At 43.4% G+C, this 24,457-nt stretch overlaps 1 protein-coding gene across 5 annotated transcripts; it reads right to left on the bottom strand.

The window, feature by feature from the left end:
* Nucleotides 1-299: 299 nt before the first annotated feature.
* On the bottom strand, nucleotides 300-23,081 carry tfg (trafficking from ER to golgi regulator). Of its 5 annotated transcripts, none has more exons than XM_014164611.2 (8): nucleotides 22,894-23,081; nucleotides 18,346-18,559; nucleotides 17,962-18,045; nucleotides 13,124-13,270; nucleotides 11,758-11,928; nucleotides 11,461-11,607; nucleotides 2,058-2,141; nucleotides 300-1,894 (listed from the first exon to the last, which is right to left on the bottom strand). In XM_014164611.2, exons 2-8 carry the CDS (start codon nucleotides 18,527-18,529, stop codon nucleotides 1,482-1,484), a joined length of 1,230 nt encoding a protein of 409 aa, XP_014020086.1. In that variant the 5' UTR covers nucleotides 18,530-18,559; nucleotides 22,894-23,081; the 3' UTR covers nucleotides 300-1,481. The 5 variants fall into 5 exon arrangements, with proteins under 5 accessions (XP_014020086.1, XP_014020087.1, NP_001167282.1 ...); XM_014164612.2 differs by having other exon boundaries at nucleotides 300-1,891; NM_001173811.1 differs by having other exon boundaries at nucleotides 18,346-18,556; nucleotides 22,894-23,005.
* Nucleotides 23,082-24,457: the final 1,376 nt, after the last annotated feature.

The following is a 24,457-nucleotide window of genomic DNA, read 5'->3' as shown; positions in this document are numbered from 1 at the left end:
TTCATATGGTCATAGAATTAGCAAGTGGACACACACAAAAACACATTTCACTCTTTTGGGCCTTAGTTGACTAAAGACAGGCACAGCTGAGGGAACAAGCACATTTTTCACCGCCAGCCAACCACAATGCCTGATTAGAAAAACAAATAGCAACACCAGCATTACCACACTTTTCCAAATCCACCTAGGTGGGAGGAAAGGCTCTCGAAAGCTAAGCTCAACACAGAGCTGTGAACTCACAAACCAGTGAGGGGACGGAGAGAGGGAAAGAATCAAAACAAAGACAGACAACTTCAAGCTGGGTTTCAAAGCCTTTATTAGGTTCCAGAGAAAATGCTAGTTCATACATAAACTAAAATGTCACTTCAAGGTGGAATTTCTGATTGATATTAGTACAAACCAGTGAGGAAAATAAAGAGCCAATAGCAATAAACAATGAGGTGATTTAAGAGGCTAAACATGGAAGGATTCTTCTGGATGATCAAAACTACACCTCCCATAATTTAACACGCAGCTAGTGTTCTCAATCAAGGGCAAGATTCCATGACACAATACCAACATGGCGGTGAGGAAAACAAAGAAAAAAAACAAAGAAAAATAAAATAAAAATAAGAGTTGAACACTATTTCACTAGTCTCTCATACACACATCTTTAGACGCGCTTCCGCAAACTACTGTCTATCCCAAAACCAGTTAAATGCAATACGAATCAACGTCCTCTCTGTTGACCAGCGTATACAGATGCATGTATGCATTACAGATGTCAGACTAGCAAAATAAAATGTGTGAAAAGAATAAACAGCTTTCATACACCAGCCTGTTTTGGTCTTTTCAGGTGAGTACTTACAGACTGACTACATGTTCACAATGACAGACACACAGGGCTGGAGAGTGAGGCCTAGAGCTGGGCGATATGGACACAAATCCATATTACGATAAATTACTGAATTATCACCATAACGATTAATAGAACAATAAGTTTTGAACATTAATGTGCACCAGTAAGCCTACATCTGTATTTTACCATAACCTTAGAACTACTACAACTTTAAAATGTTGTAACTATCAAAAGTAATGTTGGCAATAGCCCATATTAGCAAACTTATTTAATTTCAAACTTCACCTCTCTCTAGTATAGGCTACTGATTGTGGTTATTGATATGAGTAAAATGTCCTCGATAAATGGTCAGTGTGATCAGTGTTGATAACTTTTGGTTTATCGTCCCAGCTCTATTAGAGTACATTGTGTGTCGTACAGCAGGGCCATAACACATCGGTGTGTGTGGTGAAGGGGCGAGACAGAATACAAACAGACGATCAGACTGAGGGTTTGTAGCTTGTTTGGGATATACACTCCTCAATATCTGGAGGACTGAGAGGGATGGACAGATTAGCAGACCATGTTTACCGAACCCAAGCCTAACAGCCAGGACACGCAGGGGAGAGGTGGGTGGATAACATTCCCCGTTCCTTCCCCTCTTTTACCGGTACCCGGGACCAGGCTGGGCGTAACCCGAGCCGAAGGGGGGCCGGTTGCGGGCGTAGGGGTTTGACACCCCGGGAGGGGGGGTGACGTTGCTACCGGGGGTAGGGGTGTAGCCGGGACGGGGCTGGTACCCCTGGCCAGGCTGGGGCTGGGAGCCGGGGGGCAGGCTGTAGTTGGCAGGCTGGTTGGCCTGGGAGGTGTAGTTTTGGGGAGGGAAGACCCCTGGGGGGTACTGCTGTGCACCCTGAGGTGGAGGAGCCTGCTGTTGGCCTCCCTGGAAGCCGGGGGCTGGGGTCTGGCCAGGTGCGGGGGCTTGGGAGGTGGGGGCAGGGTAGTTCTGGAAAGTTTGCGGCTGTTGGGGCTGAGGGCCGCCAGGCTGCGGGGCCCCGGGCTGGGGGGTGTATCCTGCTGAGAGAGCGAGAAAGAGAGTTGGGGAGAGAAGTAGAGTATAACTTTTAGTTGTGATTCATAGCATCATTTCTGTGAAGCTCTGGGCCATTGTTATAAGATTAGCCTGTCCTTCTTGGACCTTTTCTAAAGGAAAGTGTGATGAGGAATGAGTGTGTCTTACCAGGGTACTGCATGCCATACTGCTGCTGTGGTGCTGGCTGCTGGGGTGGGTATCCACCTGGGGCCTGGTACTGGTACATCTGACCTGGAGAAGGAAGAAAGAAAGACATTAGTATGATTGCTGGGGAAGGAAGACACACACACACACACACCTGGCTAGAATCAGACAGAATGGGCGTAGTGCAAACAGCTCCAACCGCTATAATTAAAAAAGGATTGGTTCCTCAAAGCCCTGCACCCAGACAACGCTCTATGGCACATCACAGTCAGCTGTACAGATCCAAGCTAAACACACAATTTCGCTCCCTTGCTCGCTCTTACTTACACACTGGTCTATCCAAATAAATGTGTGTATTGGGTCAAAGCGAGTGTCGTCTGTCTAAACAGGTCTGTGTCAGTAGACAGCCACTTTCCTCCCAGCTTTTATTAGCCATGACCTCACGTCTAACTGGGTGTGTGTAGTCGTGTCCCATTTAAAAAAACCTTTTTTTTTTTTAAAGTCTAGAATTGCATGTCCCCTTAATAACGTGGACTGAGGAGTGGGTTTAAGAGAGTCTGAAAATAAAAGCAAACTACACTCGCAAAACACTGAAACCGTTGGCCAACTAAAGTTTTCCAGTGAGTCTCACCATGTTCAGCAAACATGTAGAGTTGGCCACCAGTGTATTCCCTTTACAAGGCCTGTATCGCACACCCAAAGCCCCTGGCGTATAAAGTAGGGCGACGACGTATTAAAAACACAGAGTAAAAGGATAATGAGAGAAGGCTGGTTTACGGTTCACTGGTTTTTCATCTGCCGGTTAAAGCAGAGCGTTGATTTTCCACTCTTAGAGAGGGCTCGTAACAGAGCCCTATGGAACTCCTTTGTGAGGGAATAGGGCCTGGAGATTGATGCTAGGCTATCAGTAAGCTAATGAAACAGTAATTTATGTGATAGTTCACTCAAGAAAGCGGCAGAAAGATCCAAAAATTTGCAGCAGTTCATTATGATAAATAACCAATAATGACCTACGAGAAAAAGGTGAAGTTCGAAATGAAATAACTGTATTAATATGGGTGATTGTTGATGGGACAGTTGATAGCTACAACTTTTAAAGTTGTAGTAGTTTTAAGGGGTAATATTAATATTTTTCATTCAATATGGTTATAATTCTGTCAATTTATTATGTTTAACTTTCTTCCATATTGCCCAGCTCTCACAACCCCCACACCAGGGTTTCCATTTAAAAAAAAAAAAAAGTGGTGCCTGACAACGTGATCTGGAAGATTTCAATTTACTGTCCATTTGAGAAATGTACCAGACCCATATGCACTGGGTGAGTAACCCATTAGAGCGTCCACCCACGGTGTTCAGAATAACAGAAACCACATTTACATTATGGTAATGCATGTTAACAGAACATGACACTCCTGTAATGAAGCAGACAATAAAACAATTTAACATTTGCCAAAATGTAATTTGCAGGAAAACACCATTCTAAACACTGCACCTGATGCCAGCAGTATATGACAGAGATGAAAATCTGTTAGAATCTTAGAGGGGGAATCTAAAGATGCAACAACTAGGATGGGTTGATATGACTAGGATTGTGTCTTCGGCTCCTGGACAACAAAAGAAAGTTGATATGAAAACCAATAGAACAGGAGAGAAATGGCATATGATGAGGAAGTCTTTCAAAAGGCGGCGCGTGTGGCAAAAAGCCTAGCTGATTATTAAGTTGCGGCTGTTAGTGAAAAGCATTGAAAATGTGTCTTGAGTATAATTTTTAAATGTTAAGACAAGGTGTGGCGATGATAACCTATAGGTGTGTCTCTCTCCAGAATGCACTCAGCTGTATCCTGACAAATCTTATGTATTCATTGTGGGAATTGTTTGCCCTTTGATTGTTTCTTTATCAATTTCACCTGTAGTAAATGTACCGTTAATCCCCGTCATCTGGTTACAATCATTTCTGTTAATACATTGTATTACTACACTGAACAAAAATAAACGTAACATGCAACAATTTCAAAGATTTTACTAAGTTACAGTTCACATAATGAAAGCAGTCAATTGAAATCAATGCATTAGACACTAATCTATGGATTTCTCATGACTACAGATATGCATCTGTTGGTCACAGATACCTTTATATAAAAAATAAAATAAAAGTAGGGAGGTGGATCAAAAAAAAAGTCAGTATCTTGTGACCACCATTTGCCTCATGCAGCGCGACACGTCTCCTGTGCATAACGCACACGAGGCCATGCATTATGTTGAAACATAAGGTGATGGCGGCGGATGAAATGGCACAATAGGCCTCAGGATGCCGTCACGGTATCGCCGTGCATTCAAATTGCCATCAATAAAATGGAATTGTGTTTGTTGTCCGTAGCTGATACCTGCCCACACCATAACCCCACACCATAACCCCACCACCACGGGGGACACTGTTCACAACACTGACATCAGCAAATCGCTCACAAACACACCACCATATCTGCCCAGTACAGTTGAAACCGGTATTCATTTGTGAAGAGCACACTTTTCCAGAGTGCCAGTGGCGAGCACTTGCCCAATTGGTTACGACACCGAACTGCAGTCAGGTCAAGACCCTGGTGAGGACAACGAGCACGCAGATGAGCTTCCCTGAGACGGTTTCTGACAATTTGTGCAGAAACTCAGTTGTCCAAACCCACACTTTTCAGCTGTCTTGGAGTCTGGTCTGAGACGATCCCGCAGGTGAAGAAGCCAGATGTAGAGGTTCTGGGCTGGCGTGGTTACTCGTGGTATGCGGTTGTGAGGCCGGTTGGACCTACTGTCAAATTCTCTAAAACGAAGTTGGAGGCAGCATTTGGTAGAGAAATTAACATTACATTATCTGGCAACAGCTCTAGAGTTACACAGTACCGTTGAAACATCCACGAGCGTCACTGTTATTAGCTTCATGACTGACATTTGTAAGAGCAATGTCAGCCCCATGAGCATCCGGAGTCTGACGGCACTGTGGGTCGACGAGGATTTCGTACTGAGGAAAGCCGTATTGCATGCTCAAGAACATGCTCAAGAATGGGCTGGTTATCATACCGCTGCTGCCATTTCAATGGCATTTGAGAACATGTTTGAAACATGAACACACTACTAGCACCATTCGAACAACTGACTGGAGAAATAAGCTAATCAACTGTCTGCAGACGTGATACCATCTGTCATGGCACTGAAACGCCTGCTCAACAAAACTGCCGACACAGACCGTGGGGTTTATAGGGCTAGGCCCCTTTTTTCTACATTTGACGGAATAACGTGCCCAAAGTTAACTGCCTGATGCTCAGGCCCTGAAGCAAGGATATGTATATAATTGGTAGCATTGGAAAAAAAAAAAACACTGAGGGTTGTAGAAATGTTAAAATAATGTAGGACAGTATAACATAATAGATATGGTAGGAGAAAATCCAAAGAAAAACCAACTGGATTTATTGTTGTTGTGAGACCATGCTCTTACAATGGAACGTATAAGGGCATACTGGAAATTCCTATGACTTCCACAGGGTGTCAGCAGTCTATGTTCAAGGTTTCAGGCTTGTAACTTCAAAAACGAAGAAGAAATATCAGTTTTAGTACAGGGGCCTTGGAAATTCGTGTTTGCGCGCACCATGAAGAAAGGACGCACCTGCTAAAAATTGGTTTCCTATTGAACATACTTCTTTCCGTAAGAAATATTATAGTTTGATTACATTTTAGGATATCTGAGGAGTAAAAAGAAATGCATTTTGACTTGTTGAAACAATGTTTAGGGGTAGATTTTCGGATTCCTTTCTCTGCATGTTGAACGAGTGGATTCCTCAAATCGATGGCACCAACTAAACAGACTTTTGGGATATAAAGCAGGATTTTATCTAACAAAACGACACTAGATGTTATAGCTGGGACCCTTTGGATGACAAATCAGAGGAAGATTTTCCAAAAGTGAGTGAATATTTCATCTTTATTTGTGAATTTATGAAACCTGTGCCGGTGGGAAAATATTTTGATGTGGGGCGCCGTCCTCAATCACATGGCATGCTTTCGCTGTAATAGCTACTGTAAATCGGACAGTGCAGTTAGATTAACCTCCGGTGAATTTACTAAATTACTCACGATAAACGTTCACAAAAAAGATAACAATTATTTTAAGAATTATAGATACAGAACTCCTCTATGCACTCGATATGTCCGATTTTAAAATAGCTTTTCGGTGAAAGCACATTTTGCAATATTCTCAGTAGATAGCCCAGCCATCACGGCTAGCCATTTAGACACCGACCAAGTTTAGCCCTGATCAAACTCCAATTTACTATTACAAAAGTTTGATTACCTTTGTTGTCTTCGTCAGAATGCACTCCCAGGACTGCTACTTCAATAACAAATGTTGGTTTGGTCCAAAATAATCCATCGTTATATCCGAATAGCGGCGTTTTGTTCGTGCGTTCCAGACACTATCCGAAATGGTAAAGAAGGGTCGCGCGCATGGCGCAATTTGTGACAAAAAAAATTGTAAATATTCCATTACCGTACTTCGAAGCATGTCAACCGCTGTTTAAAATCAATTTTTATGCCATTTTTGTCGTAGAAAAGCGATAATAATCCGACCGGGAATCTCCTTTTCGGCAAACAGAGGGGAAAAAAAAAAAAATCACAAAGACGGGGGCGGCCAGGTCACGCGCCTAAGCCCACAGTCCCTTGATCGGCCACTTGAGAAAGGCGATAATGTGTTTCAGCCTGGGGCTGGGATGACGACATTCAGGTTTTTCCCGGGCTCTGAGCGCCTACGGACGACGTTGGAAGTGTCACGTTAGAGCAGAGATCCTTAGTAAAAGATAGAGATGGCAAAGAAGTTCCAGAAATGGTCAGACAGGCCACTTCCTGTAAAGGAATCGCTCAGGTTTTGACCTGCCATTTGAGTTCTGTTATACTCACAGACACCATTCAAACAGTTTTAGAAACTTTAGGGTGTTTTCTATCCATATATAATAAGTATATGCATATTCTAGTTACTGGGTAGGATTAGTAACCAGATTAAATCGGGTACGTTTTTTTATCCAGCCGTGAAAATACTGCCCCCTAGCCATAAGAGGTTAACAAGAATTGAAGCTTTCAACCGACGTAAGACACTTATATTTACCTAAATGTTTAACATCCAGAATATTTATGATTATTTATTTGAATTGTGTGTCCTTCCGTTTCACCGGAAGTTGTCACGCTAGCGGGACGCCTAGCCTTAAGATTAAAACGTACAAAAAGTACTCGAGGCTGTGAACAAGCGAGTCGGTGGCATTCTCTCTCTGCCCCTTTACTGTGTCCCCACCATGCTAGGTACAAGGACTGCTACAGACAAGAAACCGGGTTTACATTAAATGTTTTCATGCACAGCTGGACAAGATGGAAACAGTGAGTGCGCACCAAGGAAGAGAGGCCGCGGACAGAGCTGAAACTTCACTGCTTGACATGTATGATGAAATCCTGGTTGAGAATGAAACGAATGAACAAAACAGCAAGTAAGTGAAAGAAATAGGTTTTGATTATGTTTTACTGGTAATGGGGACAAGTGCCAACAAAATAACTTTTTGGTCAGTGTCGTGTGTGTAACCTTTATTTAACTAGGCAAGCCAGTTAAGAACAAATTCTTATTTACAATGACGGCCTACCCCGGATGATGCTGGGCCAATTGTGCGCCGCCTTACGGGACTCCCAATCACAGCTGGATGTGATACAGCCTGGATTCAAACCAGGGACTGTAGTGACATGCTCTGAGATGCAGTACCTTAGACCGCTGCGTCCGTGTGTGTGTAACTATTTAACTGTACTAGAATGCTTAAACTGCAAAAAAATGTAATATCGGTATCAGGTTTTTTGGCAAGGAAAATATCAGTGCATCCCTAGTAATTATGCTGTTTAATCAGCTTCTTGATATGCCACACTTGTCTGGTGGATAGATTATCTTGGCAAAGTAGAAATGCTCACTAACAGGGTTGTAAAAAAAATTGTACCCAAACTTGAGAGAAATAAGGTTTTTGTGGATATGGAACATTTGGGGATCTATTATTTCAGCTCATGAAACATGGGACCAATACTTTAAAATGTTGTGTTTATATTTCTGTTCAGGATACTTTAGGTGTTAATTCTTCCCAGGTCTGGACCAGATGAATGAACAGTTTTATTCCTCCACCATTGCTTTTCCCTCAATTATAACATGATGCAAATTGTGAAAAGCCTATATGATGAAACCAGATATATTGCTCTGAGACAACATCTATGGAAAATGTCAAGTTAAAATCAGTTACTTCAACAATAAGTTACAACAGGACAGTCAGTCTAAGGTTCACGGGTTAATGAGCCTATAATGAAGGGGGACAACAGCTGTAACCCCACTGTCAACCCCTGTAATGTGAGCACAATGGTGCTCCAGTGAGAATGACAATGTGTTTGTGTGTGTGTGGGTTGGCTGTTCTGGTCTCCTGCCTGCTATCCATCATGTGTATTACATAATGTGATGGAGGGATGGATGGGGCTGCCGTCAGGCCTCATTGGCCAGAGGACTTCATCTCTGATCTCTGCTCAGTACATATAAATCCCAAAGGAAAGAGAAATCACTGGGTCTCTATGGAGAGAGACCGGCTGCCTGCACATGTATTCCTTCAACTGAACAAAAAACAGCTGGAAAAATCTTTCTCTGGAATGCCATTGCTTGACTGTAGTTTTAGACTTTTGGGGATGATTTCAAAAAGGAAACGAGTATATTGGTAGTCTGAAAGTATCACCGTCTTTACTGAGGTGGGTGAACAGGTGTGCTATAACTCTGTTGGTTGCCCTCTCACCCAGAGAACACTCCTCCCTCTATGGTTGATCATCGTCTGATATGAAAGAGCGCCACTATACATATTCTGCCAAGGGATCTTGTTAGTGCCAAGTTTGCTTATATACACACACAAACCAACCATGTGTTGTCAGAGAAAGAGGGGGAGCTATCTGGCCATCTACCCTCAAAGCACATGATCTGTGTCCACGTTGACTTTCTGAAGTCTTCTCTGTGCATATTCCCAGTGCACCACACCCTTAATCAACGTGTTCATTACCAACATGTTGGTAGAAGTGCACTGTTCCTTTGAGACTATTCCTGGTCAACAATAACATTATTATTTTTTTAAACACCATTGAAGTGTTGGGATTGGTGAAAACATGTCCATGCAGCCTGACGAGGCTGTCTGCCTACCAGCTGCAGCCCAGAGCCGCTCTCCTCCTTGGAAGTCTGGGAGAACCGGATGGAGGGACAAGCACAGCGAAGAAAAGAGGAGGATGAACCCATGACGACATCCAGAAGATGCCCTGCCATGACAGGGTTGGACTCAACATCTAAAAGGACAGCCAACCACATGGTAAGCGAGGTCACACTGAACCTAATAACTGCCAATGACCATTATATGACCATGCGGTCATTGATGGACAAACTAAAAGTGACCAGCACAAAGGTCTGGAATTTATAGAGAATCACTGAGTTACAAGTAAGAACTAAGGAAGAATTACTGTGTAACTTAAGACTCTTATGGGTGTCTTGGCTCTGCTAAACTCAACCCCAACCTCTTGGAGAAGCCTGAACACTGACCGAGCCAAAACCACTGGTCTGGGGAACACGGTCAAACCGTGACCATGTGGAACCACAGTCTGTGTTCCAGGTGTGGTTTGGAGGTGCTGGTATGGTTCCTCTGAGTCACAGCTCAACGAACCTACCGTGTGGATGTGTGTGTTCCAGCTGTGGTTTGGATCCCGTGGTGTGGTTGTCTGCGTGCTGCTTGTGGGTCTTTTTGGGTGAAAACGGATACATCTCCAGAGATGGAGGCTACGGAGAGCCACAACAACAAAAAAGCGCATTCCAATGACGAAACATCACATCCAAAATAACGAACTCGCTAAATAAGAGGACTGACTCGCAAAATGTTCCTCTGTCCCCTCCCTTCCTGTCCGTCTCATATACTGAGATGCCAAACCCTAGGACACACACACCTAGTAGGAGTTAACTCGCCAGCAGAGCACACCTCTGTGTTGATTCCAGAACACCACCATTATGGGAATACCCAGTAGGTCCTAGAGGGAAAGTTCTGGTCGGGAAGGCAAGATTAACACCAAAAAACATTTCCCCCTAAAAACACGAGCCCAAAGTGGCACGCAACTAGAGACTACAGAGGGATGACTGTTTGTTTTTTAATTTCCCCACCTCAGTCTGATCTGATCCCTCGTCCATGCATCCCTCCGTTAGAGGGGCCGGAGACGGCGGACATCCCATTTTCCAAGAACTACGTGATGTTCATGGTGGAGTGCAGATGGCAGAAGGAGGGGATTCTACATGAAGAGTTGTCTGGCTGACTAAGATGGATGCCAAGATCATGAATACACTGTTTATACAGTTGATTAAGTTACTTACGTGAACAGTTTCTCTGTGTCTGTGATAACATGGAATTCCTCATTAAATCTAAAATGTGCTTACATACAGTCTTATGTTACAGATACATCACCCACTAAATCACAGCATGCAGAGTGTAACAAAAATACGGTACCGGATTCAGGACTGGGGAACTGGCCAATCCAAGTGCAACATCTAGCCATCACCGAGTTAGATAGAGTTCTGCTGCATCAATGGCATTAAATCCCCTACCAAGATGGCAGTTCCATTTCATTTCAACAGCTTGACAAACAATGAATACAAGTAGGGCAATCTATTCCTCCTGTTTGTGGTTGTAGACAAGCCCGAGCAGTGAACATCTGGGTTAAACCATTGTGAAACTGACTCACCCATAAAGTTATAAATGTCTGTAGCGATGAGGTGAAAATAGAACAAAAAAACAACTGTGGTAGGGACTGGGAGTAGTGACAACTCTACTGGAGCAGAACGGCCCAATGCTGCCACGCAAGACAAGTGTTCCACAACACACTGACTGGGTCAAGGCTGCCCTTAGGCACTGCACAGGTCTAGGATCAGTTTAAAGCACAAACTGAAATGGGGTAACTCTTGGGCCAAATTCGTTCTCCTATTTTGACAGGACAAAGCAACAGAGTCAATGCACGCACACACTTTTTAGGGGTCTCAGTGGACCCCAGGTATTTGGAGGTGCTAAACCACCCACACTGATAATCTCTCCCTCTCAGAGGTCATAAACAGCTATTACAACACCCCCACACTTAAGTTGTCATGGTTATGTGATGCGTTTCCAGGGATATAAACAGCCATTAAACCCACGTTATTTACAGACACCACAGGTGTTGTACTCTCCTACTGCACAACTCCTCAGATTACACCGTTTCCTACATATATTCACTCATGCAGAGCTATGGTGTGTCTGCGTGTGAGTTTCATGGTCATTTACAATGTGTGTGTTTTGTGTGTGTTCCTAACCGTCCATGGCTGCTGGGGGTCCCTGCTGTACCCCTGCATAGGGGGCCTGTGGCTGGGGGGGCACTCCGGGCTGGGGGGCGGCAGATGAGGATGAGGCAATGCTGTCTGGAGTACCTGACCGCTCCTCAGCCAAGACACCTGGGGGGGGCTAGATAAGAGATAGCGAAAGGGTATGTGAAAAATAAAACCGGGTGGAGAGTGAGGGTAAGGTATGTGACAACAATGTAGTCAGTAGACTGCAATGAAAGTACAAACATAAAGCGAAAAAAAGAAATTGCAAGGCAACGATGGAATGACCTGGAACCTGGTCTTCACTCAGGCCGAAGGCAGAGATGACGTTCTTGCTGACCTCGCCCTGGTTCTTCAGGGGGTCGAAGGCCGACATGCTGGCCGCGCTGACTGGCACCGGGGCCTGCTTCATTGCTGCCTCTGCTGCCACCGCCCTCCCCTCATGTCTATCCACCAAGTCTGGAGAGAGGGAGTGGAGGGTAGTGGAGAGAGAGAACGACACATGTCAACACACAATCACAAAAAAGACATGGACAAAGATGCTAGAGAAGCACACGTCAGTTTGAGGCAGAGAGAGTTGTTCATAAATAGTTCAATTATCGTTAATCATTGAACCGTCAAACCACTGCGTAAGTAGGGCTTACGAGGGGCTTTAATTGGTGTATTATCCTAACCCTGGGTTAAGGATGTTACCACACCAAAGGAAACACCTTGTAAAAATAAAAACTTTTACACACTTCTCTCCTCTACGCCTCGGATAAACAAATCCACCTGTTGCCGTCCGCCACACGCCAGCAAGCTAACAACGCTGATGCAACGCATCCTGGGAAACTGCCACTGGCATAAAGACTCAGTCATGAACACTAACTGACAGTTGGCTGCTTTGCTTGATATATTGTGGTGACTACCATCTTGACCTTCGTGCTGTTGTCTGTCCAATAATATTTTTACCATGTTTTGTGCTGCTACCATGTTGTCTCGTTGTGTTGCTACCATGCTGTGTTATCATCTTAGGTCTCTATGTAGTGTTGTCTCTCGTTGTGTTGCTACCATGCTATGTTATCATCTTAGGTCTCTATGTAGTGTTGTCTCTCGTTGTGTTGCTACCATGCTATGTTATTATCTTAGGTCTCTATGTAGTGTTGTCTCTCGTTGTGTTGCTACCATGCTGTGTTATCATCTTAGGTCTCTATGTAGTGTCGTCTCTCGTTGTGTTGCTACCATGCTGTGTTATCATCTTAGGTCTCTCTTTATGTAGTGTTGTCTCTCGTTGTGATGTGTGTTTTGTCCTATATTTATATTTCATTTTTAATCCCAGCCCCCGTCCTCGCAGGAGGCCTTTTGGTAGGTCGTCATTGTAAATAAGAATTTGTTCTTAACTGACTTGCCTAGTTACATTTTTTAAATAAACATGGGGCAGGTGTGGAATGTGATTGGTCCACTGGATTAGAAGTGAAGGATGTTTTGGAAGGAGGACAAACCATCTCTTTCAGAGAGAAATGAATGAACTGATAAAAACAAACGGCCTGTAGCTGTTGGTATTTCATAAAGTTAGAACAAATATGCTAGATGTGTGCATGTCTGTATTTAATTAAATGACGTAAAACACACTTCACACTAGCAAACAGATAGGGGTGTGTATGTGTGTACCTACCCCGGTCTGGTGCTGATGCAGCCAGGCCAGGTTCTGAGGGGGGCTCCAGGCTGTCCAGAAGACTGTTGACTTTGTTCCTGAGCTCAATGAGCTCCCTGCGCAGATACTTCACCTGACTGGACTCCAGAGGTCTCGGCTGACCATTCACTGTCGGGGGGAGAGAGTGTGAAGAGAACGTGTGAGACGATTTCAACGTCAATACATTTAAAATACTGAATGTGGCGCCTCGGTGTGGAATTTCAAGATGTGGGAGAAGGAGGTGAGGGTGAAGGGGGGGGTGGACCACTTCCACAAGCCATCTCTCTCCATCCCCACTGCAGCACTCCAGAGCCATGGAAGACAGTGATGGAGTAATCTCCCCCAGACAGCGCTCCTGATCACTGTAACAGATGAGTCTTGAGGTCTGTACATTTCTTATGGTCCTGCGTGAGTTAAGTCAATTCCAGACTAAACCAAAATAGATGAAACCAGACCAGGGGTTGGGGTCCAGACCAGATAAAATGATCTAGGAACCGAGCAGCAGGCCTGTTCAGGGTAAGTAGGATTAACAGACCGTGATGTTCAGCTGTGGAGCCAGGAACAACATGGCACCCGAACAAACCAACAACCATTATTACTATTAGATTATTACTAGTCCCTCCCATCTCTCATAAACCTTGTCCCGTTAAAATCAAACGTAGGCTGTGTCATTAGTAAACACATTACTTTTGTTACACACATAGACATTTGCAGTCTGATAAGTCAGCATGCCTGCAGGTGTGGTGTGTGTGTGTGGTGGGGGATTCCCAGCGTCTTCGTGATCACAGACTCCCAGCGTGGGAGAGATCTGTAAGCTTCTTGCCAGTGAGGAATCCTGCGGTTTGGACACACCAGCCCTCAGCAACATCCACACACTCAATCTCTCACATAACTGTCCATGTATTCTGTTATTTATGTGTGTGTTTATGCTGTGCACCTGTCCTGTTAGTGGCGGGTCATAAGGGGGTAGACTGCAGACAGGCAGACACTAGGGCCGTTTCTTGGACATAGGGCCCCAGACACCTGCAGTCTCAGAGAGTAGTAGTAGTCCCCTGGTTCCACCACCACAACACTGGGTCAGAGGTCAAAGTACATAGCACAGAAAATGTGGAGTCATGTCTCCATGAAATAACAACTACATAACAGCTGTTAGCACCATCTAATATATAGCCTGTGTTCTTAGGCAAACTCCTAAATGAACTACTCTGTTGACATGAGGTCAGAGATGGTTAGGCCAGACAGATCCATCCAGGTCATGGTCAATGAGAGTGGGTTAAATGTCAACGTACTAGGAAGTACTAGGTTATTCAAGAGCGCTTTTCCAGAGAGGAGAGGAGCCAGGTAATACCGTTAACGGGCAGCATGCTGTAGTGATATACGGGATACGGCAATTATATCATCCAGGAAAAATAAACAAAGGCTACTATGCATGACAAGAGTGATGAACAGTGCTGACAGTGGCTACAGTCTGGGCCTTGAAGATGCACGAGTACAGTTCTGCTGCTCACTGGGTCTGTTATGCTGTTAGCTCTGTGTGTGGGTGTGTTAGAGTGAATGAGACAGAACGTTTAACTGTGTGTTTGCTGTACAGTGATGGCTCTAGGGCTGGCCGATATCAAATTCATATGAATGTATGTTTTAGCGCAATGTTGCAAATGCCTGTATCACAAGAATCTGGGTTTTTATTTCACATTCTTTATGAGCGTTCTGTCTCCGTCCGTGCTGTGTGCACAGTGCACCTTCCCACCGCACACTGACACCAAGCCACTCCGCCTGCCACTCACAAAGACAACTTCTTCCTCTGACAAGCAGTTTAAACTCACTATTTGCATTTGAGGTATGGTCCAACAGAATCGCTCTGGATAAGAGCGTCTGCTAAATGACTAAAATGTAAAAATGTAATCGGTCATTTGGAAACAAACTCTTAGACATTATTTTACTGTAATAAGATAGGTTTCCATTCCACTGGCATGAAAATATTCTACATTTTATATTGATAAAAACAAACAATTTAATTAATTTTAGAAGGCTGTAACGTATCAAAATGTGGAAAAAGTCAAGGGGTCTGAACACTTTCCGAATGCACTGTATATATTGTGAATCTGCCTTAAGTTTGAGAAGATAAAAAATATTTTTAGGCCATACTGCCCAGCCCTAGATGGATCCCTGCCTAGTGCTAAACACCCCAGCATACATCTGGGCCTGAGAGACTAGAGGAACCATGTCTCATCTCGATGAGTCCCAGTGCTGCTCTAGAGGCCTTACAGGCTGCCATAGCACCACAATCCTCACCAGCACTGACTGGACGGGGATGGAATTAGCAGAGTGATAATTCAACAGAGGAAGGCGTCCATCCCTCATATGAGCCTCATCTGTAGAAGGCCAGAGGTGCTAAATCACCACACAGGAACCTCACAGGGACAGTGTTGTGCAGAGGGCTGAATGGGGGTGAGAAAGAGTTATAGGGGCACAGAGGAAAGAATACGGTCCAGGGATATCATGGAAAAGAAAAGCCGCACACTCTAGGAGCTCAGATGCAATAGTTTAATAACCTAACCACCAGTATTTCAACCCTGATGAAGACAGCTTGTCTGTTGAAACGTTGGTTATTAAATGATTGTATCTGAGCTCCTAGAGTGTGCGGCTCTCCTTTTCCTTTCCAAGTGTTCTACTCCGCTAGCCAGCACCTCAGCTTAACAGGTGTTCTACTCCGCTAGCCAGCACCTCAGCTTAACAGGTGTTCTACTCCGCTAGCCAGCACCTCAGCTAAACAGGTGTTCTACTCCGCTAGCCAGCACCTCAGCTAAACAGGTGTTCTACTCCGCTAGCCAGCACCTCAGCTAAACAGGTGTTCTACTCCGCTAGCCAGCACCTCAGCTAAACAGGTGTTCTACTCCGCTAGCCAGCACCTCAGCTAAACAGGTGTTCTACTCCGCTAGCCAGCACCTCAGCTAAACAGGTGTTCTACTCCGCTAGCCAGCACCTCAGCTAAACAGGTGTTCTACTCCGCTAGCCAGCACCTCAGCTAAACAGGTGTTCTACCCCGCTAGCCAGCACCTCAGCTAAACAGGTGTGCGTTTCTTTCGCCTCCAGGGATATCATGGGACATGGTCAGTTGGTACCAGTAGGGGAACAATCAGCCCCACAGTAGACTCTGGTTTGACACAGCAACCCCATATGACCCAAACCAGACGAAGGCTGTAGCTCTGTTCAGAAGTAGTGCACGATATGGGTGGCAGGTAGCCTAGAGGTTAGAGAGTTGGGACTAATTGAAGGGTCACTAATTCAAATCCCTGAGGCAACAAGGTGAAACATTTGCGAAAATTCAGTCGATCCCTTGAGCAAGGCAATTAACACGAATTGCTCCAGGGTCGCCGTTGATAATGGCAGATCCTTGCCGTGAGCCCACTCTCCGAGGGCGTCTCAGGGGTGGGATACGCAACTAAAATGTTCTAAGTCACATGCCTATTAATACACACTTATACATGTGAGAAATAGGACAATTATAAGCACCCACCAAATTATTATTTATATGGGAAACAGGGTGTCATTTGAGAGGACTCAACTCCTGGACCATGACTAGAACAGACAGAGATAAGCACTGTCCAACACTACAGGAGACCAAATCTCAAATAGGAGAGTGGAAATCCTTTTAGAATTCTCTTAACGTTCTACAGACAGGATCCCAGAACCCCGCGTGTGTAACATTTAGCAGAGACCCAGGGGTTCAGGAGAAGATCCTGTATTGAGACACATCCCACTGGGATGATCCCACTCTTCCCTCCTGCTCCCAATCCTGGCACACGTCTGGAAATATGGGCTCCATGTGAGGTCACAACTGCGGCGCATGCTGATGCTCTGGGTCTCGGGATGGAGTAAAAAAATAAAAATAAATAAATCCCCAAACATTTATTTTCTCATTCTTCATTGTCTGTCTTTTTTGCCACTCCCTATCTAATAATAGCAGGGACAGTTCAGGGACACTGTGCTGCAGTACAATTGGGAGCAGAACACATGAAATAACAGAATGAGGTCTGACAGCATTGGAGATGAGCGGGAGCAGAGGTGTGTGTGTGGTGTAAACGGTAACACATATCTGCACTGTAAAACAAAGGTGGATCCATAACACCTGGCCAGTGTACAATTCAGTGTAATGGACCCACAGCTAGACCACACCTGAAGTCTCTCACACACAAGGGCATCATGATGATTATGCTTAAAGCAGTAAAGCCAGCATAACTCTCCCTTTGACCTAAAGTGTTCTGTTGAAAAACAAAAGCCAATTGTCAATCCATCTATCATCCTCTGCAGAACACTCTTAAAATGGGTTGACACCCAGCCATGGAGCGTGCGCAAGCTGGAGCTTGACTTCTGAGGAGGGTCATGTGAAAAGAGAATTTCACAAGTATAGCTTGGTGCCTCTACTACCCAAGCAGCAGCACAGACGCCGACCTTGGGACGATACCAGCATGAGAGAATGAGTGTCAAGGGGGTCGAAGTAGGAGTGTCGGGTTCAATGGCAAAATATGAGACTAGACTGCCTCCCAGTGGCATGTTAATGTACATGAACCATAAAACTATTGGAGAGGGGGCTGTTGGAACAGAACAGTCAGCCTGAGTATTCAAGTTGATACAAAGGATAGAAGTTCTTTATACTACGGTACCATAGACTAGAATAACAGAATGAACCTACTTTAATTTCTAATGGGACAAATCAAGTTTGTTTGATTATTACAAAATGGGTATGCTTGGCACAGCAGCACATAGGCCTATTCTTAAAAAGGGAGGGATGGTTAAGTATGTGTCTGATAATATCTTACCAAACAGAGTGAGTTTCAGTATCCTACTGCACTGGATGGCAAAGGAGAGATCCGAGCTGTCGAAAATAGTAATGAGGTCATCATCTGCAGGAAGAGAAGAGAACAGCATCAGAATCAGGTCACATTCCAGTCCTTTTTTCCACCATTTCTTGAGATAATGGCTATTCTGAAATGGCTGAATAGGTGAACCCTGTGTAACCTCTACTATTATGGCTGATGATTACTGGAGGATGGGGGGGATGCATTCTCAAGTGTTTGGAAGAGAACCTCTGTTTCCATTACCAGCAGGAAACAGCTAGATGTTGAGGGGTCAGATGACATCTAGCTAACACAATTGTGATAATAAAACTTAATCCAGTGCTGGTCTAGAGCAGCACAGTTTACCTTCGTCCTTGTATTTGATGGTGACCTCATCGTTGCTCTGCAGCTTGCCCCTGAAGACGCGCTGCATCATCAGCACCAGCTCGTCATAGGTGATGTCCTCGTTGTGGATGGGGATGCGTCTGATGTCATCGCCCAGCTGGGCCTTGATGATCAGTTTGCCGCTCAGGTCCAGCTGTCCGTTCATGGTGCCGTCCGCCCTCTACTGCTCCCACTGCTGGGGGGGAGGGTACATGAGAGATTTAACACACCTAGAGCATGCGGAGAATCATGTAAGTTGGATCATGGTGTCTTATTATATCACCATTAACCCTAAAAGCGCCAACAGGGCTTGTTTTTTATCCCTCTGAAATGTTGGGATTTGTCAAGCAACTAGATTGCGACAAAAAACATTTGTCATATAATCAGATTTGGCCCTTAGGTGGCGTGGCAGCCACTATAACATTTAAATAGATATTTAGCTTCCAGTCAATGTCTATACCAGGTCGAGAGTCATCTTCCAGATGCAATGGGAACAGAGTAGGGATGGGCAGTATCCAGTATATTCAAACCCTCCTGGATCAAGATCCCTGTTGCCTAAATTCTTTAGCGTCCCAAAAAAATAGAGCCTCTTGTGTGAACATTCGGTAATACCCTATACACCGGTATGGTACAGACTGCCTCCCATACCACTGTATAGGTTATTACCGAATGTTCACACAACAAGCTCTATTTTTTTGGGACACTGAAGAATTTAGGCAACAGGGATCTTGATCCAGGAGGGTTTGAATGTCTCTGCTGTAACTAATAAGCTTGATATCCAGCCACTTGGCTAACAAGTTAGCAAACCAAATGCATAGCTGGAGCCCTGAGCTGGATATAAATGACTTCTTAGATTTCTTATAGTTATAGGCAGTGGCGTGGGACGCACCCCGACAGCCCGTTGCCAATTGGTTTCCATCCAATTGGCAACAGACTTTCATGCAAACATTCTAAAATCTGCATAAAAACATGCACATTTTCCCACCTGAGATGTTTTCATGAAATTAGAGATTAGTCTCTGCGTGATGACGTAGTGCACATAAAAATACCTTTTGCGGTTAAAATCCCACGTACCAAATAAAGTTAAATGGGTTTCCATTGCATTTTTAACTCTACTGATGGTTCTCACATTGACATTTGTATTATATAGCAAGTGTGCCCATTCCGGTATTGGCACATGCACTCCAGCCAACAGTATACATATACTGCATCTGCACGCTGTTGGCTATAGCACACGAATGGCCTACATTATAAGATTAAAATGGATAAAAGAGCAAGACTGTTTTATTAGTGAAACGGCAGCAAGGTATCGATGATTACGTCACCAGAATAAGACCCTCGATATTTATTGGAAAGGAGCGTCAAGCTCATCACCTTGCACTTTCACCACCCTGTGAAGTTAATCACTTATTTCATCTATAGCCCTAATGAACTGCATGCTTTCCCGACGAGTCGTAGGGGTAGCAGACAGGCTGTCATCGCGTGACTCCAAGTTTACTTCGATATGATTATATCAACATTAGCGCATTAAAACTTTAGGGATAGCCCCCTTTTTTTCAATAAATGACATACCCAAATCTAACTGTCTGTAGCTCAGGTCATGAAGCAAGGAAATGCATATTCTTGGTACCATTTGGAAGGAAACACTTTGAAGTTTGTGGAAAAGTGAATTGAATGTAGGAGAATATAACAATAGATCTGGTAGAAGAAAATACAAAGAAAGAAAAACAACCGGTCTTTTTCTACCATGTGAAGGAGACATTTGCAGTCATATTCCATTTTTCTGCAAGAATATCGCTAAATCTGTATACTTGGACTTCAATTTAGCTTTCCAAGTATTAGTAGCCATATTATAAGTTCAACATTTGCAAAACAACCAGTTTTCATAACTCTGAAAATCCTTATAATTTCGGTCCAAAATGATGTCGTTTTGCTGCCATACAAGGTTAGTAGCTACATTTTACAACATATACATGGTTTCCGGATACTCTGGTAAAGCCCAGCTTATTGGATATCTAGATAGCTTTGTTTGACCCCAATTGGTGCTTATTTGACAAAGAAAGTCGTTCAAATGATGGCCGCCCGCGTCATCGGCGTGCCATGAAGGCATCGCTCTCTGACCAAATATGGTGTCCTATAGGATATACTACACCCCTAACAAAATAGTGAAGTCTTGTTACCTTCTAGGATCTCTGAAGAATAGATACAAACGTGACTTGACTCGTTGAAACAACGTTTAGGGTGAGATTTTCACAGATTCCCTTCTTTGAAAATTGAACAAGTGGAAATACAAAATCGATCGTGCATGCTATATGGATCTTTTTAGGACATGAAAAATTATTTTATCTAACAAAACGACACTTCATGTTATCTCTGGGACCCTTTGGATGATAAATCAGAACAAGATTTCAGAATGTAAGTACACATTTCACCATAAGAGGTGAATTTATCAAACCTATCGCAAAGAGAAAAAAAGTTGTTGTTGTTAGGAGCTCTCCTCAAACAATAGCACGGCATTTTTCCCCCGCAGTAATAGCTACTGTAAATTGGACAGTGCAGTTATATTAACAAGAATTTAAGCTTTCAGCCGATATAAGACATATGTACCGACATTTGTTGTTTCTCTAAAATCTGTGATCTTGACATAACGCGCTGCATGATTTACAACTGTCCTGTCGATGGGACGCCGATCCTTAAGAATTAAAGCATTCCGACCGACATTTCATCGACACAAAAACATCCCAGCTTGTCTAGTGTATTTTGTTTTGTCGACATCAGGCCTGTCATTAAAAAAAGTTACCCGACATGTACTTTACTCGCAGAAAAAGGTTGGAAACCTGATTAGTGACCATGTATTTTCATTGGCAGTTCTTACTTCCATAATTTCGCCACAAGAGGCATTGTGCTGATTTCCAGTATCTAGTAAGCCCCGCCCTGCTATAAATGTGCAAACATGAAAAAAAAACTGATGCTTATTTTGGGGAATTTAAACCATTTGTGTTACAAAAGGTGATTAAAATAAAAAGTGTTAATGCTTGATAGACTGTCTTTTCAATCATTACCAATTTGGGGTAAAAAGAATGACCTCCGTTGGTGCTTTTAGGGTTAAGGAAAGAGAGGGCATAACAATAACAGGAGCCTATGATGCAAATAAGCCACTCTACACTAAAGGACCACAGTCATATAGATGATTAGTAAGCCAACAAACCACCATTGAAAAACAAGCATCATCACTTTAAAAAAAAAAACTTCAGTTACAGACAAAGTGCTTGGATCATGGAAGAATGGTGTTATCATTAATCTATCAACCTAGGATTCACTCATCTTTACCTTTGAATGGCAAACACGTCACTGCCCTTTACAACATTGCTCAAGTGCTACTATATAGTTTACAGTTTCACTCTGCTTCCAAAAGTCTAAGGTTCAAGTACAACAGGCTGAACACAGCTGAGCTAGCCTGAGCCGTCAGTCTGGTTCAACCAGACTTTGGCCTATAGGCCTAGTACTGGAACTTAAATGGAAAGAGGGAATTACCAGAATGTGTTGATTAGATCATGGAACACTACTGTTTAATGTCGTTAGAATAAAATACGGGCTAGCTAGCTAATCAGCTTAACTGATTAGATTAGGATAAACAATCTATTCCCTATCCAGTCCACACTAAAATGAGCCCATCAAGAAAATAGTTACAATAGTTTCAAATCACGTGACCTGCAACAACTTGTTGGTCTGGCCAGCAGTGGCTAGCAAACTAGAGCTAACAGTACAGTATCTAGCTAGCTAAATTAAATTACCAACAATGTGTCAAACAAGGTTAGCTAAAATTATCTACAATTACACTTAGCTAATAGTTATGTTACGCCAACGAGGACAACATAATACGGCTTGTAACGTTACATAAATCACGCAGTTATAGTACTAGTTAATGAAAGGGCGAGGTTCAGGATTGCAGTTTGTAGTCTTTTTGTCTGAGATTCAATATAGCTAGCTTGCTAACTTGACAGTTCATTGTGAGGTCAATAAACTAGCTAACTCAAAAATCAGTTGTACTGTCTATATTTATAACCTAGATAGCTAACTAATTGTATCGTTAATAGGTGTCGAAAGGAAACTAACTGGTATGCAAGCCAAGTTGTATCATAAACATAACCAGGCCATTTTCCTGTGTCACTGACAGGATGTAGAACCCTGACAAATAAAGACCCATTCAAAACTCCCATTCGTGGTTATAATGTTGACTTCCTGCAAAATATTTAACCAAACTGAACATTCTTACCGGCGTCAAAGAACGCAAGTTCATCGACTTAATTTAACACAAACACACAATTTCATTGTATTTCTATCATCATGTAGCAATACAATTTCATTGCACTTCTACCATCAAATAAATTAGGCTATAAAAACAACAAACCCGATACTAGCATCAATCGTTAGCTAGAAATGCTAACGATAGCTAGCGTTTAGAATCTGATTCATGTTGTCAACATACATATTAGGAATATTGAAAAAGACAAATTATATGAATCCCACCTGTAAATGGACGTCTTGATCCCGCTGTGGTATCGGTGGTTCTGGGAAGACCGTGTCAGGCAAAATCTGTTACCCAGGCTGGCAAACACAGAAACCCAGCTTCTCATCAGGAAGTCTGTCCGCTTGTCGACGTCAACCTGTACGTGGCATACCGCGGAGGGCGCAGTCGCAGCTGCTCAACTATTTGACACGTTTGACAGTGACATTTGAGCGAAATCAGCAGATTTTTTTCTGCATAGGCGCAGGTTGGGAAATTGAGTTTTATATTATAAATGTGTGACTGTGTGACTGCTTTCCTTTGTACTGTGTTTTGCAGGTCGTTCTTTTCATTTCAATGGTTGCAGTGACACACAGTACAAGTAAAACGTTTTCACACACCTACTAATTCAAGGGTTTTTATTTATTTTTACTATTTTCAACATTGTAGAATAATAGTGATGACATCAAAACTGTGAAATAACACATATGGAATCATGTAGTAACCAAATCAAAACACATTTTATATTCAACAAAGTAGCCAACCTTTGCCTTGATGACAGCTTTGCACACTTTTGGCATTCTCTCAACCAGCTTCATGAGGAATGCTTTTCCAACGGTCTTAAAGGAGTTCTCACATATGCTGAGCACTTGTTGGATGCTTTTCCTTCATTTTATGGTCCAACTCATCCCAAACCATCTCAATTGGGTTGAGGTCGGGTGATTGTGGAGGCCAGGTCATCTGATGCCGCACTCCATCACTCTCCTTCTTGGTCAAATAGCCCGTACACAGCCTGGCGGTGTGTTTTGGGTCATTGTCCTGCTGAAAAACAAATGATAGTTCCACTAAGCACAAACCAGATGGGATGGTGTATTGCTGCAGAATGCTGTGGTAACCATGCTGATTAAGTGTGCCTTGAATTCTAAATAAATCACTGACAGTGTCACCAGAAAAGCACCCCCACACATCACACCTCCTCCTCCATGCCTCACGGTGGAATCACACATGTCGAGATCATCCATTCACCTACTCTGCGACTCACAAAGACACGGTGGTTGGAACCAACAATCTCAAATGTGGACTTATCAGACCAAAGGACAGATTTAAACCGGTCTAATATCTATTGCTCGTGTTTCTTTACCAAGAAAGTATCTTCTTCTTATTGGTGTCCTTTAGTAGTGGTTTCTTTGCAGCACTTCGAACATGAAGGCCTGATTCAAGCAAGTCTCATCTGAACAGTTGATTTTGGGATGTGTCTGTTACTTGAACTCTGTGTAGTATTTATTTGGGCTGCAATCTGGGGTGCAGTTAACTCTAACAAACTTATCCTCTGCAGCAGAGGTAACTCTGGGTCTTCCTTTCCTGTGGTGGTCCTCACGAGAGCCAGTTTCACCATAGCGCTTGATGGTTTTTGTGACTGCACTTGAAGTCATTTTCAAAGTTCTTGAAATGTTCCATGTTGACTGACCTTCATGTCTTAAAGTAATGATGGACTGTCATTTCTCTATGCTTATTTGATCTGTCCTTGCCAAAATATGGACTTGGTCTTTTACCAAATAGGGCTATCTTCTGTATACTACTGCTAAC

Source organism: Salmo salar, chromosome ssa21 (genome assembly GCF_905237065.1).
Source record: "Salmo salar chromosome ssa21, Ssal_v3.1, whole genome shotgun sequence".
Lineage (NCBI taxonomy): Eukaryota > Metazoa > Chordata > Actinopteri > Salmoniformes > Salmonidae > Salmo > Salmo salar.
This window is presented reverse-complemented; position numbering and strand designations above follow the sequence as displayed.

Coding starts and splice junctions, on each gene's coding strand:
- tfg (XM_014164611.2), bottom strand. CDS start 18,529: ATGAACGGACAGCTGGACCTGAGCGGCAAACTGATCATCAAGGCCCAG. Junction 11,608..11,757: donor GAGTGAAGACCAGGTTCCAG/GTCATTCCATCG, acceptor CTCTTATCTAGC/CCCCCCCAGGTGTCTTGGCT. Junction 1,895..2,057: donor GTATGGCATGCAGTACCCTG/GTAAGACACACT, acceptor TCGCTCTCTCAG/CAGGATACACCCCCCAGCCC.